The sequence below is a fragment of the Chenopodium quinoa genome, unplaced genomic scaffold, assembly GCF_001683475.1.
Source record: "Chenopodium quinoa cultivar QQ74 unplaced genomic scaffold, ASM168347v1, whole genome shotgun sequence".
Classification (NCBI taxonomy): domain Eukaryota; kingdom Viridiplantae; phylum Streptophyta; class Magnoliopsida; order Caryophyllales; family Amaranthaceae; genus Chenopodium; species Chenopodium quinoa.
This window is the reverse complement of record NW_018744949.1, coordinates 2,475,886-2,493,214: the sequence shown is the minus strand read 5'-3', so window position 1 is coordinate 2,493,214 and position 17,329 is coordinate 2,475,886. Positions and strand designations below refer to the sequence as shown.

Below are 17,329 nucleotides of genomic sequence, written 5' to 3'. Positions count from 1 at the left end.
ATCAAAAGATGTTCCATAGACAGAAAAATCATCCATAAATACTTCCATAGAATTTTCTATGAGACCTGAAAAAATTGCCATCATACAGCGTTGAAAAGTGGCTGCAGCATTACATAATCCAAATGGTATCCTGCGATATGCAAAGGTGCCATATGGACATGTGAATGTAGTCTTTTCCTGGTCACAAGGACGAATAGGAATTTGAAAGAAACCAGGATTTTCATCCAAATAACAGAAAAAGGAATGCTTTGCCAACCTTTCAAGCATTTGATCAATGAAGGGTAGGGGAAAATGATCCTTCCGGGTGGCCTTATTTAATTTTATGTAGTCAATACACATTCGCCACCCTGTAACAGTCCTAGTGGCGACTGGCTCACCCTTGTCATTCTTGACAACGGTCATACCTCCTTTCATGGGTATCACTTGTACAGGGCTAACCCACTTACTATCTGAGATAGGGTAGATTATTCCTACAACAAGCAATTTGAGAACCTCTTTTTTCACTACCTACATCATATTTGGATTAAGCCTTCTTTGAGGTTCTATAGAGGAAGCATGATCGTTCTCAAGAATAATTTTATGCATACAAAAAGAAGGATTAATACCCTTAATATCATCAATGGTGTACCCAATTACACTTTTATACGTTCTTAAAACATTGAGCAACTGCTCCAATTCTGTGTCCTTGAGTTCAGCATTAACAATAACAGGGTATGAATTATTAGGACCAAGATATGCATATTTCAGATTATAAGGGAGAGGTTTCAACTCTACTTCGGGAGGCGTAGTACTCTCCCCAACACACATTGCAATTGCACTAAGCACTTCTCTGATTGGATTAGTGACTGGGTTGGCCTTTGCTTCTTCAAGTAGCCTGACATACTCCCTTGATTCCCAATCTCCATCATCATCCTTCTCTATTAGCACTGTTTCAAGTGCATCATCTGTTTTGCTCAAAGAAAGTTGCTCATTCTGCAAATCATCAAGCACATCTACCTGACAAACAGTTTCTCCCATAGAGGGAGTACCCATAGCATTTAAAAGTGAGTATTCCATTTTCTCATCGCCAACCTCAAAGGTGATCTTACCATTCTTCATATCAATGATTGCACCTGCAATAGCTAAGAATGGCCTACTAAGAATAATAGGAACATGTGCATCCTCCTCCATTTCCATTACAACAAAATCACAAGGAATAAAGAATTTACCTACACGAAGAGGTACATCCTCAAGTACACCCAAAGGAAATTTGACTGACCTATCTGCAAGTTGCAAGGATATGCGTGTGGGTTTAAATTCATCCATTTGCAGATTCTTACAGATAGAGAGTGGCATAAGACTCACACTTGCACCAAGATCACATAGTGCCCTGTTAATTTCAATATCTCCAAGCTTCACTGGAATTGAATAGCTAACTGGATCTTCTAATTTCTTAGGGAGAGTATTCTGCAAAATAGCACTACACTCTGCCATCAAAGCAACTGTAGCATTATTTTCTAGCTTTTTCTTGTTAGAAAGCATATCCTTTAAAAATTTAGCATAAGAAGGCATCTCGGATATAGCATCTAAGAATGAAATATTAATATGAAGCTTTTTCAAGATATCTAGAAATTTATCGTACTTCTTTTCTAGTTTAGCTTGAGCTAACCTTTGTGGAAAAGGAACCTTTGGCACATATGGAACGACAGATGGTGAAGTTGCTTCTTTTGGTTCTTCCTCGATCATAGCACTATCAATCACCTTCTCACTTTCACCTACTTCTTCAACAACCTCCCTTAATGGCTCCTTGGTAGGAGGATTTTCCAATTGCTTCCCACTCCTCAAAGTAACAACATTCATATGCCCTTTTTGTGGTTGCTCTGTCTGGCCTGGAAAAGTGCCCGGTGTCTTTAAGGATTGGCCAACTTGGTGAGCAAGTTGACTTATCTGATTTTCCATGAGCTTACTCTGGGCTTATAACTGTTGTATGGAACTGTTTTGTTGTTGGATGGAATTATTGGTTGTGGTGATAAAATTTGCCAGCATTAGTTCAAGGTTGGACTTTTGAGGAGGTGGTTGAATAGGTTGTTGGACTAGAGGTGGCCTTGGTTGGAAACCAGGTGGTGCATTGTAGTTGTTGTTTCGAGGTGGTGGTGGAGGTGGATTTTGTTGGGCTTGGGTATTCTTGTAGGAAAAATTTGGGTGATTCTTCCAACCTTCAATATATGTGTTAGAGTGGGGGTCATATGACCTTTTGGGGTTGGAAGTGTAGAATGCATTGGCTTCTTTAATCGACATGTCATTTGAATTTTGTGGGCAATTAGGTGCAATGTGACCTTGCACATTACACATTTGACAAGTCTCAGGTAAGCTAGCAGATGTTCTAGCTTGGAGTCTATCAAACTTACTTGTCAATGCCTGCACAGAACTAGTAAAAAGAGTTAGAGCATCAACATCTAATTTACCTCCCTTTTTAACATTATGTCTGCCTCCTGGATGATAATTATCATTGGCTGCCATCTTCTCAATCAGCTCTTTTGCCTCAGTTTGGTTCTTTGTCAAGAGAGAAACCCCCGATGCAGCATCAATGTAGATTCAGAACTTATGGGTTAAACCATTATAGAAGTTTTGGATCAGCATCCATTCAGGAATACCATGGTGGGGGCATTGCCTCTGCAATCACTTAAATCTCCTCCATGCCTCATAAAGGGACTCATCATCTGTCTGCCTGAAAGTGGATAGTTCGTTCCTTAACCTTGCAGTCTTCTCCTGTCCCAAAAACTTTACCAGGAAAGCTTTCACCAGCTTATCCCATGTATTAAACGAGCCAGTGTCTTCATCTCTTAACCATTCTTTCTCCCTATCCATTCCTGTCTAATAGCATCATCTGTAACACCATTCATTTTCATAGTATCAAATTTTTCCAGAAAGCTATCTATATGACTAACAGGGCAATCATGTGGTGTGCCTGCAAATGAATCATTAGAGACGAATTCAATGAACTGTGGTTTCAGTTCAAAGTGTTGGGCAGTGGCAGGTGGTCTGACATTGCTTGAGAGGAGTCCGGTTATCGTATCGAGAATACTGTACTCCAAAAGAGATTTTGTGTCGTCTTCCATATAGTTGTTGTTCTGATTTCTCCTTCTTCTTCTACCTCGTCGTCTCCTTATAGTTGCTTTGATTTCAGAATCAAAAGGTGCTAAATCGTCTAACCCTGAACCTCGTGTTTGCATGCAAAAAAGAATTAAAAGCAGAGTATCGAAAACAGTAGAAACAATAGCCGAAGCAACGAATAAAGCTTAGAAAAAACGAATCACAATTAATCAAATGAAACCGTTAGTCCCCGGCAACGATGCCAAAATTTGATAGGCATGTCGCGTACCTAACAAAAAAAAACCTAACGAGACCACTACTATGTAGACGGGAAAGTAAGGATCGAATCACAAGAGACTAAGGTTCACCGAATTAATTAGACTCAAATAATCACTAAGCAAGTATCAAATCAATGGTGAATGGTACTAGAAACTAATGTATGAAGAACTAAACTAATCTAAAGAATGTAATGAATTAATATACTAAAACATCCAAGATCAAGTATCACCACAATCACGATCGATGCAATTATCTATCTACCCCTAGCATACAAATCCAATTAATATGGGGAAAAAGCAAATCCTAATCAATACCAAGGACCTCTCTCGAATATCAATGGCTTCTCTAACCACAATCAAGCCTATTCTCATGAAATCATGCAAATTAGATACATTAAACACTTTACTTCGCTTCCCAATTATCAATTCAACTACTCTCGTGATGAATCTCAAACCCTAAATTGATTTACTCAAATCCGTTAAAACCCAACTCTCGTTGTGATTAAAACTACGGAATAATAACAATACTAATTATCTCTAATCTAGTATTGGCATAATCACAATCAAATTAGCATAAATAATTGCATTTGTCACTAGAGAATTTAAAGAATTAATTCATGCATCAATCACAATTGGGCTACCCTAGATCTTGGAATATAAAAACTACTCACACATATTAGGAAACCCTAAAACAATAATCAATGGAGAAAACATAATTAAAAACAATAATAATTGAAAGAGAAGAGAAATAGATGAATACCAATGATGCTTCAATTGAAATAACTCAAATTGTTGATGAACAATAATCGAATCTAATGAAATAATTAAAATGCTTGAAAGAAAGTAACTAGGGTTCTAGAGAGAGAAATAAAGCTTAAGGAATTAACTAATTGTTTTCTAATGATGATTACAAGTGGTATTTATTCCCTTAATGAAATAAAAATCCGAAAATAACAAAGTCGATTTCCGCATAACTATGCTCGATCTAACCAGGCGAGAACCACCCGATCGGGCAGGTGGAACTTCAATGCTACACTGCTTCCGTCGTGACCTTCTCCTTGGAGCCCGGTCAAACCAGGCAATGGCTGCCCGATCGGGCGCGAGGCACACTCTTCAAATGCTGCCTGCATTGCTTCGTATCTTCGCAGCTGCTTCAACCACCACGCGCTCGGTCCAACCGGGCACACATAACCCGATCGGGCGCGTGGGATAAATGGCTTAGCTTGCTTTAATTCTTCGTAATTAGCAGCTCACAGCAACCATTCTATGCCCGGTGCAATCGGGCAAGCATGGCCCAACCGGGCACAGCAGGGTTAAATGCTTTATAGCTCGTTCTTAGCTTGGCTCTCCATCATTACTTCACTAACATCTCCATATACAATAGAAACGTATCCGAATCATCCAAGAGACTCCAAATTCCTGTAAAACTTACAAAAACACATCGAACACACTAGAGAAGAGATTCTTAGCGAGAAACGGATCTAAAGAGCCTAAAACCGAGCAAGAATATGATGTAAATTCGGGATAAATCAATGTATAAAACGTGTACATCAGATTATGATGATGATTGTTATGTGAATTATATATTGCTTGATTATTCATGATTTATTGCTTTGCTTGATCACGCCCTTTCTGCAGGTTTAAAAGGAATTTGTACTTAAAATCATGCCTAATAAGATAATTAATAATTTGATTTAAGCTTAATATGTTTTTTATTCAAGTGATCACCAATAATAGATTTTTTTGTGCAGTAATAACCAACTAACATAGATTAAACATGCTCTGGATTAATTTATTGTATTTATGTTGATCGGAAAGGGCACATGAATATCATAAGAATTAAGTAGAGGCCGATTTAGGGCGGGTTCAATCTCTTTTAGGTTGGATTCGTACCATCATGAAGTTAGAGATCTCCGTGATCGTGAATGGGGTATAACCTTCACACCCGTGAATGGTTTACAAGTTCCTAAAACAATTAGGCATCTCTTTTATCTCTAGCTTCCTTCCCTTTGGACGCCACCATGCCTAAAAGCATGATCACAGTGGGGATCAAAGTTGAGTTTGAAAAATTCCCTATAGTTTTTGGCGGCTCCACTTGGGAGGATTTCTAATTTTGATTCCTAAAATTTATTTTGGCAATTGACTTTAAAATGAATAGATGAGACTTGAAAGATTCTAGATATTCGTATGCGTAATTTTAATTAACATTGTGGCATAAGCATAAAAAGGTCCGCATTTGAATGACCATCCGTAATGCAACAAAAACATAGGATTTTTACACGTAGGAATAGTTTGAATTATCTTTCACAACTCGAATCGAAAAGATACTACGAAAATTAGAAAAAATCGTAGAACATAGAAAACTGCCGCGACGCGTTGGAACTGTCGCGAGATGACAGTGTTTGTCGCCCATGCGACAACTTTATCGCTGCGCAACAACCTCTGTCTTCTCGCGCCAAGTTCTCGCAACATTGCGCCAGGAGTCTGTCTTCTTGTTTTGACCATTTCTAGTACTGTCTAGACGATTCCACTTCCTGATTGAGTTTTTCCAACTTTTCTAAACCCGTATGTGTTCTACATATGGTCTTAGCCCCTGGGAATTCACACTCCATCCACCCTAACAAACGCTCCGTGCAACGATGGGTGCATCCGAGTTTGTGAATTCACCAAACCATGGTAGTAAGTCTGACTTGCGGGGTCCCGTCTATCGTGCCAACCCTTCCAAAGTTAAGGCTTCCACGCGATGCATCCGGACTAATAACCATGGACCCTTAGTGGATTCCATAATCCTTTATCTTAGAGAACTAGAGCCATGGTTAGGTTGCAAACTCATTGCATCATATTGTGACTACTTGGCTACTTGTGCATATCTTACTTGTGCATAGCTTGTTTGTGATTAAACTAACCCTTTGTGTTGACTTTTTTCTTGTAAATATGTCTAAACATACTAACCAAGGACTTGTTTCTCTTATTTAACCCTCTTCTTTTTATTAAGTCGAGTCATAGTTCTTTTTTATTTATTTTAAGTCAACCCGGATTTTTAATTCCCGTATCCTGCACAAGTGTGAAAGTTTTTTAGTCATAACCAGAGTTCTAGAAAAAATTACGTGTCATGCTACCTATGGATATGTAGCCCAGAGTTTTATCTTTCATTTGGCATTGGTTTCGTCCCAATCAGAGTCACAGATCAAAAGTTATGACTGAAATGCCACAAGCTGTCCAGTTTATGAGTTTTTTTTAACGTCCAACCTTTTTTATTTCTTTTCGTGTCAAGCTAGTTTAGGCAATCCTCTACTTTTCTTAGTCCTCTAATCCGTTTAAACTCATATAAAATAGAATTGTAGCTTTTTATTTTTATTTATTCCCATGAGTCTTAACTTATGTAGAATTCTAGTCCATCTTAACAGTCTTTTGTGATTATTGTGCTAACCTTAACATGTGTTCTTTGTCTTTGATTGTGGTTTAATCTTATTTATAACTAACTTTTGTCAATGGACTGCTTTCACCTAGTAAATAGCACATATATTAAAATTGGACAAAATTAAGCAAGTTAGTTTGTGTATCGTTTAGTTTTTCGGCTATTTGGTCCATGAGTCCTTCGTTTTTCACACCGTTCACATGTCTAGTTGCATGGTCATGACATGAGTCTTGTAAATATCACTTACACTTACGAGTCATTGCACACACTTTGTACATACCTTATTCACACCATGACTATGTCTTAGGTTCATGCATGAGTCGTCCTTTCCGTCATTTGAGTCGAGGGTCCTTTCTATTCCCGAAAGTTTTCACAAATATATCCTTTCCATTTACATCACTTCACTATATACATATACCTTCCTACATACCTTCTTAAAACATGTTTTCCCCATACATATCATTCCCCTCATACACTATGATCTTTCCTCACACGTGCATGTTGAATCGAGTTCGAGTCATGTGAATGACAAGACCAATTGATGATAAACACTAAGTGATGAGGAGAAAAGGCATGATGCAAGCTTCTCATCAAGATTTCATGCTTTCTTCTTCTTTTTTCAAACCCTTTCCTCAATAAGTCTAGCATAGCACCCTCCATCATTTCTTAGAATTATTTCATGAGTTTAATTTTTCTTTACCCTTTTCATTTCAATAAAATGAGCATTTTGTTACTTGCATATGATCATTGCATTTCTAAAAAATAAAAAATATATAAATAAAAAATATCCACACCGAGCTAAGCACAAGGTATAGTAAGGATTTGAGGCACCCCTTATAGCCACATCATATTACCTGTACCCCTTTTGAATATAAATCCTCTCTTGATAAACCACTTTGAGCTTTGTCTCACTACTACATTTTTGACCTATTGCAACCCCCAAATCCGTTGCATTAGGCATTAAAATCCGTGGCATTAGGCCTAATGCAACGGCCATGTACCGTGGCATCTGCTGGCGTTGCAGTAGGTCTAATGCAACGGCATATAATACCTAATGCCACGGCATCAATGTTCTGTTGCGTTAGATCAGTACCTAATGCAACGGCAACATTATTGTTGTGGCATTAGCTATAATACCTAATGCCACGGTTTCCTATACCTAATGACACGGTGCATATACCCTAATGCCACGGTTCCCTAAACCTAATGCCCATAGTGCATATACCTAATGCTAATAAGACAATTATATTGAAATTTCATTAATGAAAATAAAGGGTTTATACATTGTTTTCATTGGAAAATTATAAAATAAATTATCACTATTTAAATTAACATCAAAATTCATAACTAAATAACTGAGGAAGATTATTACAAAAATTTAATACATTTAAATGAAAGTGTTGCATCTTTTGTTCCCAAATTATATAATGTAGAATTACTGGCAGCTTCAAAAGGTAGGGAGCCAAAAAATATAACCGAGGAAGACCAAACGTTGATGATCGATGCGCCATTAATTTATATTCTAGCAGTGAGCTTATAAGGTACCTGCCACCCATTGTAGGCAGTTAGGTACCAAGGAAAAACAAAAGGAAAAAAAAAATTAGATAAACACCATCAAGATTCATTCAAAAGATTGATTATTATAGTAATAGCAAGGGCAGTGGTGTTAAACTTTCAATGCACTATGGCCAAACTACAGAGATAGACTCGAAGTAGGATCTTACTTGTTACTATACTAAAGACTCAAAGTAGTATTATCAATGCAGATTTGCTTTTTCGGGGACATAACAAGAAACTTCAGTATTCATATTCACTTCAAGTTCAGCCTTTTTCCTCTTTGAATCATCAAGTCACCTACATAACTAAAAGATATAATATAATCCAATAATACCCTATATATTAGCTCAACATCAAAATAGAATCATCAGAGAGCAGCATTAATTTACTCACAATAGAATCATTAGAGAATCATTATACAAACAGCTAGCAAGAAAAGAAGAGAATAATTAATTTACTTCTAAATCTTGCTCTAAGTTTGACAAAGCTTTACGATCAAACTTCACCAACTGAAAGTTGATCAACATGTCAGGGTACAAAACAAATAGAATTATCTAGGAATATAGGACAGGGTAATTGAGGGATCAAACCTTTTCCTTACACTAATTGTGCCACAATTTGTTTCCTGGCCCTTCCTTTTCTCCACCAAATTAAACCACTGCATTAGCCTACTGCATTCAAAATGTTCCTTTTCAATCATTAATTGCTCACAAAATGTTCCTTATGTAATAATAGTGGCAATAAGTATTAATTATAGGATTAATCAAGGAAAAGGCATGAGAAGAGGGGGGGCTCTAATTTATCTTTAGCAGCATAAAAGAGAAAGAACTAGCATCATAGCACATATAATGCACACATAATTAAGTCCTACTCCTCAAAAACTAAATTATGTCCTTAGTGTTCTCCACTGCTCTACAATATTAATATCGATAAATTTCGGGGCTAACTGACCCAATATAAATTGATTCAACCTGTCTGGGAGTGCGCTCTACAAAATCTATAAATTTTAAGGGCCTAACATATTAAAACTTACACTAACAAATTTTTAGGCAAATGAGGGAATCACCTCCCTCCCTTCTCCTCTTATTCTAAATGACTTCAGCAACCCCATGGGCATACAAAGCTTCAAGAGATGAATAATTGTAATTTTTTTTATGTCTTATTTAGATAATGAGATACTCCTTGGTTAAATAAATAAAAAGATATTAACCATAAATAGCACGACATGATTATGTAGTAAATAATGCAATCTCACTTAGTTTATAATCTTATTATCATGTTGCAATTAAGTTTTTCTAAGCTACTTGGAGACAAAGTAGTCAAACAAATTCATAGTATTAGCAGTTATACAATTGAAAAGATCTGAAGACTTGAAAGATAATTAGAATAAAGAAAAAACTTGAAACTGATTAAAGTTAAAACTATAATCTATATCTACCTATTAATGTTATCCCCTCCATCCATTTACAAAACTTGAGAGAAGGAATTTATTAACAATAAACAATAAACTTAAAAGGATATACTTAAAATTCATCCTTAATTAATCATTTTTTTTTCCTTTTCCATAATAGCTTTTTGTGGAATTTTGGGATATCTTGGAATTTCTTAAGTAATATTGTTGTTAGGTGTAGGTGTAGCTATTAGTTAGTGTAAGTTTCATTAGATCATTTCTTGTAGGTCGTCCTCGGTTTTTTACCCCGCTTTAGCTGCTAGACAATGCAGCAGAATAGTCAATATTGATGCTGGTACCCTAGGTATGAGTATATTGACCACATTCATTTGCTCACTTGTTTGTAGACAAATTTCTCATTTACATGACAATTAAGAAGCTCAATAAGTTATGAATGTATTGAGTTTATTGGACAGTCACTAATACATTGGACATAAAACCAAGCTATAAATTTTATCAATCCCTATTGTTTCAGAGATTCTGTGAAATGATGTAAACAAACAAAAGAACATAGAAACATATTCTGTAAATACTTAAGGTATGCACCACCAATAAGTATAGTATTATCATCTTGATACTTATATCATTATAATCCCATAGAATTCACAAGCTATAGGACAACGAGCTGATCAAATAGACTCAAAACTCGACAGTAAATCACGAAAAATACCAGAAACTGCAACTTACATCAAAAAATTATGATGAACATTAAAATTAACAAATAACAATCAAGACAAAAAATTTATTATAAATAAGTTATACAATTTTCAAAAACCACTGCATATAACAATCAAAATTTAAAAAAAAAATTACATGAAAAAATCAAAATAGAGAATAATAAGGAAGAATTAGGTACCTGATTTTTGTGATGATTAGGAGGAAAGAGATAAAAGGTTGAAAGGATAAGAAGACTACAAAAAATCGAAGACTAAAATTGGGGATTAAAATCAAATAATAAGCAATTGAGCTTGTTTATTATTACAATTGAAACATTAGAATCCGAAAAAATAGGGTTTACAATCAAAATTTTAAATTGGGGATTTCGATTATAAGAGCAAGATATACTAAATTAATTAATTAAGAGTATAAGACATAAAGACATACCATTGATGCATCGAAGACGACCAACGGTGTGGCAGCAACGCAGCCGAGTTCCTGTGAGGCACTGAGGCACGACGGGCCATGGGTGACGATCGATCTACTGGATTACAGGAGGCCGGTGTGGACTAAGGTGTGAGGCAACGAAGAACGAAAGATTGGAAGAAGCCAGCCGACAGTGACGGTAGCGGTGGAGCAGTGAACAAGGAGTGAAGGAGATTATCTGATAGTTCTAAGATTTTGAGGAGAGAGAGAGAGGTAGAGAGCAATTCTGAGTTTTCTATTTTTTTTGTGAAGAAGCTGAAAAGAAAAAAGGAACAGTAATAAAAGGGGTATAATCCTAATGGTCGTGGCGTTAGACCGCTCTATTGCAATGGCAAACTCACAACCGTTGTGTTAAGCTCTACTACTAACCAGCTGATATATTAGACCATGCTACTGCAACGGTAATCAATGCAGCCGATGCATTGGCCTAATTTTAGCCGTTGCATTTGATAAAAAATGTAGTAGTGCATCAATGATTGAACTTTTTTTTTTCAACCCACATATACCTAACCTTGGGATGGGACGGTGAGCAAATTATGCAATTTTCAAAGCCAAGTACAAAAGCTTGAGTGATTTTACTAAAATTTTGCAATAAAAGTGTGTAAAAGGGCAAGTGTTCCAATGTCTTTGATATGAACACGTCTCAGACTACTTCTCTTATCGAGTGCTCGGCACTGTGCCTAAGAAACATGAATGCCAAGTGAGTTATAGACCGCATGATCGAGATTGCTTACACTTATCCAAACAAGATTCAAATAAAATAAATCAAGAGGAAAAAATGAAGAAAAGAAGTTCAAAAGTGAGAAAATCTCGAGTATACAAATACCAAGATTCAAATGCAAGATTGCACACCTTGGGGGCTGATTTCGGGTCTTGAGCCTTTATCCCTTCTTCTTCAAACTCTTAGCATAACCCCGTTACAACCCTTAAAAGACCTCCTTGAGGTGTACACACTTGTGCGAGGTTTGGCTAGAGCTATGTTCGGCCTGACTCCTAACGGATACGTAGACAACCTCACATTGAGGTGCGCCCGTAATAAAAATGCATTCATTCATTCACATTCATTCGTGATCATATCGAGGGATCACCAATGCTCATCCTTATCCATTTAGAGCTAGACTTGGAGAGTTGATCCCTACTTCATTAGCCTACGCAGCCTAAGAGTCACCATCATTTGGCTCTTCTCAAAATATTTCCCATACCCTTAGCCCTTGCAGCTTAACCTTAGTGACACTCTCACACACATCAAGAATACATAGCTAAATGATTTTTTCCCTTAGGAACCCTTTGTCATGAAATCTTAATACAACCTTGAAGCATGCCCTATCATCTTAGAAGCACTCATTATCATAATCATCATTGCATCACAAATTATGAGTTACTTAGCTTCCACGCCTAAGTTACCCAAATACTTTCATTATCGAATCATCAAACTTGGTACCATGAGATACAACATCAACGCATACACTTGATTAAGCTCATTCCACATGCACCATCGCTTCATCTTTTTCATCTTAAGGAAGTTCAAAACCTTCAATTATCACCTACCTTCTACCTCTTTTCCTTTTCACGTCTTTCTTTTTCGGGAGAAAGTCAATACCCTCCACAAAAATGATGGAAATTTTTTGCTTTTCTGCATTTTCGAGTCGCACGAACACAATCACTACATAATGCACACACGAGTCATGCACATTAAGTCATATCAAGTCCCATCACATCAAGTTGAGTCTGCACACACGTGTCAAAGCACATCGAGTCGAGTTGAGTATATTGAGTCACACATTGAGTCGAGTACACCAAGCCTTGAGTTAACCTCAAGCCAGCCAACCACAATGAGTCAAGTACACCAAGTCTTGGGTCAACCCCAAGAAAACCACTAGCAAAGTCCTTTTGCAATTTTTTATTTTACAGGATACACTTATTCTTTGAAGCTCCTGTTTGCAACCAACAAAACACTCTCACCAATTCATCACCAATGCATGGAAGCTTTTGTTCGCAACCAATCGAACGCTCTCACCATCTATCTTTTAAGGCTCTTGTGTTCAGAGACGCGTAGACATTTCAATCAAAGCTCTTTTGCTCAGGGACGCGTTGGCATCCTTTTCAAAGCTCTTTTGCTCAGAGATGCGTGGGAATTCCTCTCATGCTCTTTTTTTCATAGATGCATGGACATTCCTTTCAAGCTCTTTTGTTTAGAGATGCATGGACTGAAAGGAATGGTGTCCTTCCAACAAGTATATTATTCCGATATAGGGTTTAGAACTGTTAGAAAGCTAATTCTTCAGTGAGGTCAAGTGATTGAAATGCCTAGGTGGAGGTCGCTTCCAATCAGTAGTATTAATGTGTAATTAATATTACAGCTTAATCTTGACTGAACCCTTCGGGTCGCACCCCAATCAAATAACCAATCCGAGACGACAAATCAATCCGAAGGATTAGATGAGTCATTAGATTATTACAAACAAAGACGTCGAATATCGATTATGGAGCGTCGAAACCGAGTGTCATTAGTCGAGTCGAGTTTAGAATTCGACGAGACGAGAAATCAAGCAAGCGAAAAGTACGAGCTAGGCTGTAGCCTTGCATTGTACTAGCCATGCGAGTGCTAGGCTAGCCTAAGCTACCAAGCGCATGGCAAAGCATGCTGCAAGCCTAGCATGCATTGCGTGCTAAGCCAAGCATGCTAGCATGGCTAGTGCTGCTGGCCGTAAGCATGCTAGCAGCTACCGCATGCTAGCGTGCTAGTGTGCTGGGCCAAGCACCCAGCCACAAGCAATGTACAAGCAGCGCACTCGCACAGCACAAGCATCGCAGCAGCGTGCTATGCGTGCTGGGTTGTGCGTGCATCCTAGCGTAGTAGCACCAAGCAGCACACGCATCGCGGCCTAGCAGCGTGCTGTGTGTGCGTGTGTGTGTTATGCGTGCTTGCTAGCATAGCAGCACCAAGAACAAGCTCTGGGCCACGCCTCTTGCACAACAACTCGCACCAAGCAACAACATCGCAACAACGCATGCGTGCCCTGCTTGCTGCACGCATGCGTGTGCTGGCTGGCTGTGTGCTGGCTAGCTGGGCTGCCCAGCCTTGGTTCTAGGCGCCAACTGAAAGCCTTAGCAGCCAAGGCAGGCTGCTAGCCAGCCATGTGGCGTTGTTAACCCGGTCAAGGGAGGGGACCATTTGCTTGGTGTTTGGATTGGGGAGCAAGGTGTTTTTGTCCCCCTCTTTGGTTGTCCTTACCAACCCTTGATCATCGTATGACACTTGGAGCTTGTTGATTGCTTTGCATTTTAATTTGTTTTTGATGAAAATAAATTGGTGGAAAAATGCAATTATCCCATATTTACGGGAGAAGGGAGATCAAGTCTCCTTTTCCCTATAAATACCCATGTTTTGGGTTTGGGAAAAATCACTTGAGTTTAACTCAATAAGGCATCTCATCATTAGTGAGAAAACCTTTAAGTTCGTAATACTCCAGTTTTATTTGGTCAAGTACCGACTAACCTTCGGAATTAAGACCGCTCGGGTCGGGTCAAGGGTGCGAGCCGTCGGAGGCCTTCGCGCTTGCGAGGTTAAGCTTTCAAGTAAGAGCTCGTTATCGAGCGAAACACGCTTTGATGGTAAGAACTTCTTTTCTCTTTCTCTCTCTTTTGTTGTTTAATTATGTTATTGCATGTTTAGTTGCTTTAATTAGTGGGCGTGTCTTGGGCGGGTTTTACTTCCGCATAGTGTCGGACACAACGAAACCCAACAGCGGTATTGGAGTCGCGCTCATTTTAATTATTGTCACTAATAATCAATTGAGGTGATTTAAAATGGATTTAAATTCTTATTTTGCTTTCTAATTTGATTAGAAGCTCGTTTTAATTAGTTTTAATCTCATATTTTATACAATTTTGGCCAACGAACCCAGATTTCGACTCAAAAATAGTGATTTCTGGGTGGAATCGATGTTCTAAACCGTTTTTTTCCCTCTTTGAAAACCATCCAGAAGATAAAATCCACCCATAAACATGTTTTTCGAGGGGTTTTTTCGTTTTTGACGAAAAATTTTAAATCTTTAAACCTTTATAAATTATGGCATGTTAAAGGTAGATTAAATGTATGGTTCCATCACTAATCTACTGCAATTATAAACTTTATTAAGCATGTTTATGAAGTCAAAATTGGTGCTTAATATGTTGAGTAAATTTTTCACATAAATTTGAAATTTTGACATTTTTGCAAATAAATTGCTTCAAGTGTGAATATTTATGGTGAACTTGTAATTTTGATGTCCCTAGTATGTTAAAGATCCAATTTTTAATTGTTTATTTGGTTGGAACTTTGATTGCTAAATTCCATGTTGAACTAATTTTTGGATTTAATCATTTTTGAGTTGATTAAAGTCCTAAAAGTTCAAAACTTTTGATTGAAATTTAATTAAATTAATTAGACACAAGTTACTGTTGGAAAATTTTCATTAGATGAATGGGTTTATTTTTTCAACCCCTTTAATTTTTTCAAATCTCATTATTAATTTATGGTTAAATTTATTGTGAGTATAGCCCTTAAATTTGTAGAATCAAGATGAACCTAAAATAATGTAAAGAATGTTCTTGATTTTATTTTGGTTTGTGCAATAAATTTGAATTTAATTAAGTTGGACTTGTTTTATGTTCATTTTTTCTCTAAATTGGTTCTAAAATAAATTTAGAATTAATTTTTATCACATATAAATCGGGAATTGAAATCCCGAGACAAGTGTACGCAATTCGACGCAAGGACCGTTCAAAACGCACCCTTGGGCTAGCTGGGCTGCTCACGCAACCCACATGTGGCTGCCAAGGTGCGTGTGTGTGAGGTGCCTTGCCCCATTGATGCGCTAATGTATGGTGTGTGCAAGCTAGTGCACACTTGTTGTTGCGGTTTTGTTGATATGTGCTGCGTTTTTGAGCAATTTGCTGCGGTTTATGCGGCACAAAGGGGCAGCAAGCCTGCCATGCGAGCTGGCCACCCACAAGCTGCCAGCACCAGCAGCATGCGAGCATGCGCAGCATGCTGCGAGGCTGCTAGTGCCAGCACGCGTGGGGTACGCTGTTGGCTGGGCAAGCCAGCACCCTAGGCAAGCTAACCACAGCCCTTGGTGCCTAGCAAGCCTAGCCCCGTGGCTTTGATGCTAAGCACGTGGGCATGTGGTGGGCTATCATTTTGCATAATTGGGCCGTTTTAATTATTTATTTAATTATTTTAACAAGGCTAGGCCTCGGTTCCTCCGGCACTTGCAAAATAATTTGGCAAAATATGGGTTGACCGTCTAAATTTTGGATTAATTAAGTTGGATGAGGAATTTAGTGGGAGCTTCATTAATTACTTGAACTAATTGTGTCATAATCACATAAAATGATAAACAACTTTGACTAGTTTTAATTAAGCGCGTTAATTGGATTAACCACCTTAGTTAGTTACTAGTTTGCGCGTGTTATGCATTGTTACTTGTTTTTTCGTTGTAAAATGCATGGGCCATTCACAATTAATGAATGGATGAATGGAATGTATATTGTTTCACAGGTTTTGTGCAAATGGCAACTGTTTCGGGGGTTTTTGGAGTCCCTCGAGAGAGTTACAATCTTGAGTATGCGCGCTTGACGTTTGTACCTGCAAAACCACGAAACTCCGGTGGGGTGGAGTTCCGCCTCCGACGATCAAGTTAGTATGATTCCGGACTGGTAAACGGGCGAAAAGTAAATGAGTTTTTCTCATTGATTCAGAGAGTTTCCGCAATTAATATTGCTCGGGTTTTGTGTAAGTATTTATGAATAGGTAATAAATGAGGGGTTTCCTCTATTTATAGCAGATGTGGATTCTCTCTCCCATTGGGAGTACAATGCCACGTGGCATCCTCTGATTGGATCCCCTTGGGCCTCTACGAGGTTAACACGTGTCAGCCCCATATTGGGCCACGTGGAAGGGGTAATTTTTACCCCAAACATTTGCCCCTCACAGGTGTGACGTGGCTTGCCACGTGGCACCTGTGGCACTTGTCACAATGCGAGAAGGAGACGGTTCGCCACCTTCCCTCCATTTTTGAATTTTGAAATTGCTAAGGGGGAAGGTGACGGTTCGCCTTCTGGGGTTTCCTATAAGTAGGAACCTCCCCCCTCTCATTCCTCACTTTGCCAAACTTTTGAGAGATTTATTTGAGAGAAAAAAAGAGTTCCTGATTCTGGCTGCTCTTTCTTGCAAACAGCCTTCTATTCCAATACATCCGGGTACCGGTTGAGTGGTTTCTTTTGCCCGTCTCACTAAGGTACCATTCTGACCTTGCAGTTTCTTCATCTTGATTTCTGTTATAGCTGCAGCCGGTCTTATGTCGTCTGGAGCATTTTTAAGCAATTTCATAGTGAATTGCATTAAATAGACCCACAGTCGGTTTA

At 38.1% G+C, this 17,329-nt stretch overlaps 1 protein-coding gene across 1 annotated transcript; it reads right to left on the bottom strand.

Moving 5' to 3' along the window:
- Window positions 1–507: 507 nt before the first annotated feature.
- On the bottom strand, window positions 508–1,938 carry LOC110706226. The gene has a single exon (XM_021884120.1). The coding sequence runs from the start codon at window positions 1,936–1,938 to the stop codon at window positions 508–510; it is 1,431 nt and encodes a 476-aa protein (XP_021739812.1).
- Window positions 1,939–17,329: the final 15,391 nt, after the last annotated feature.

Bases quoted from the DNA above. Each gene is read 5' to 3' on its own strand.
- LOC110706226 (XM_021884120.1), bottom strand. From the start codon at position 1,938: ATGGAAAATCAGATAAGTCAACTTGCTCACCAAGTTGGCCAATCCTTA.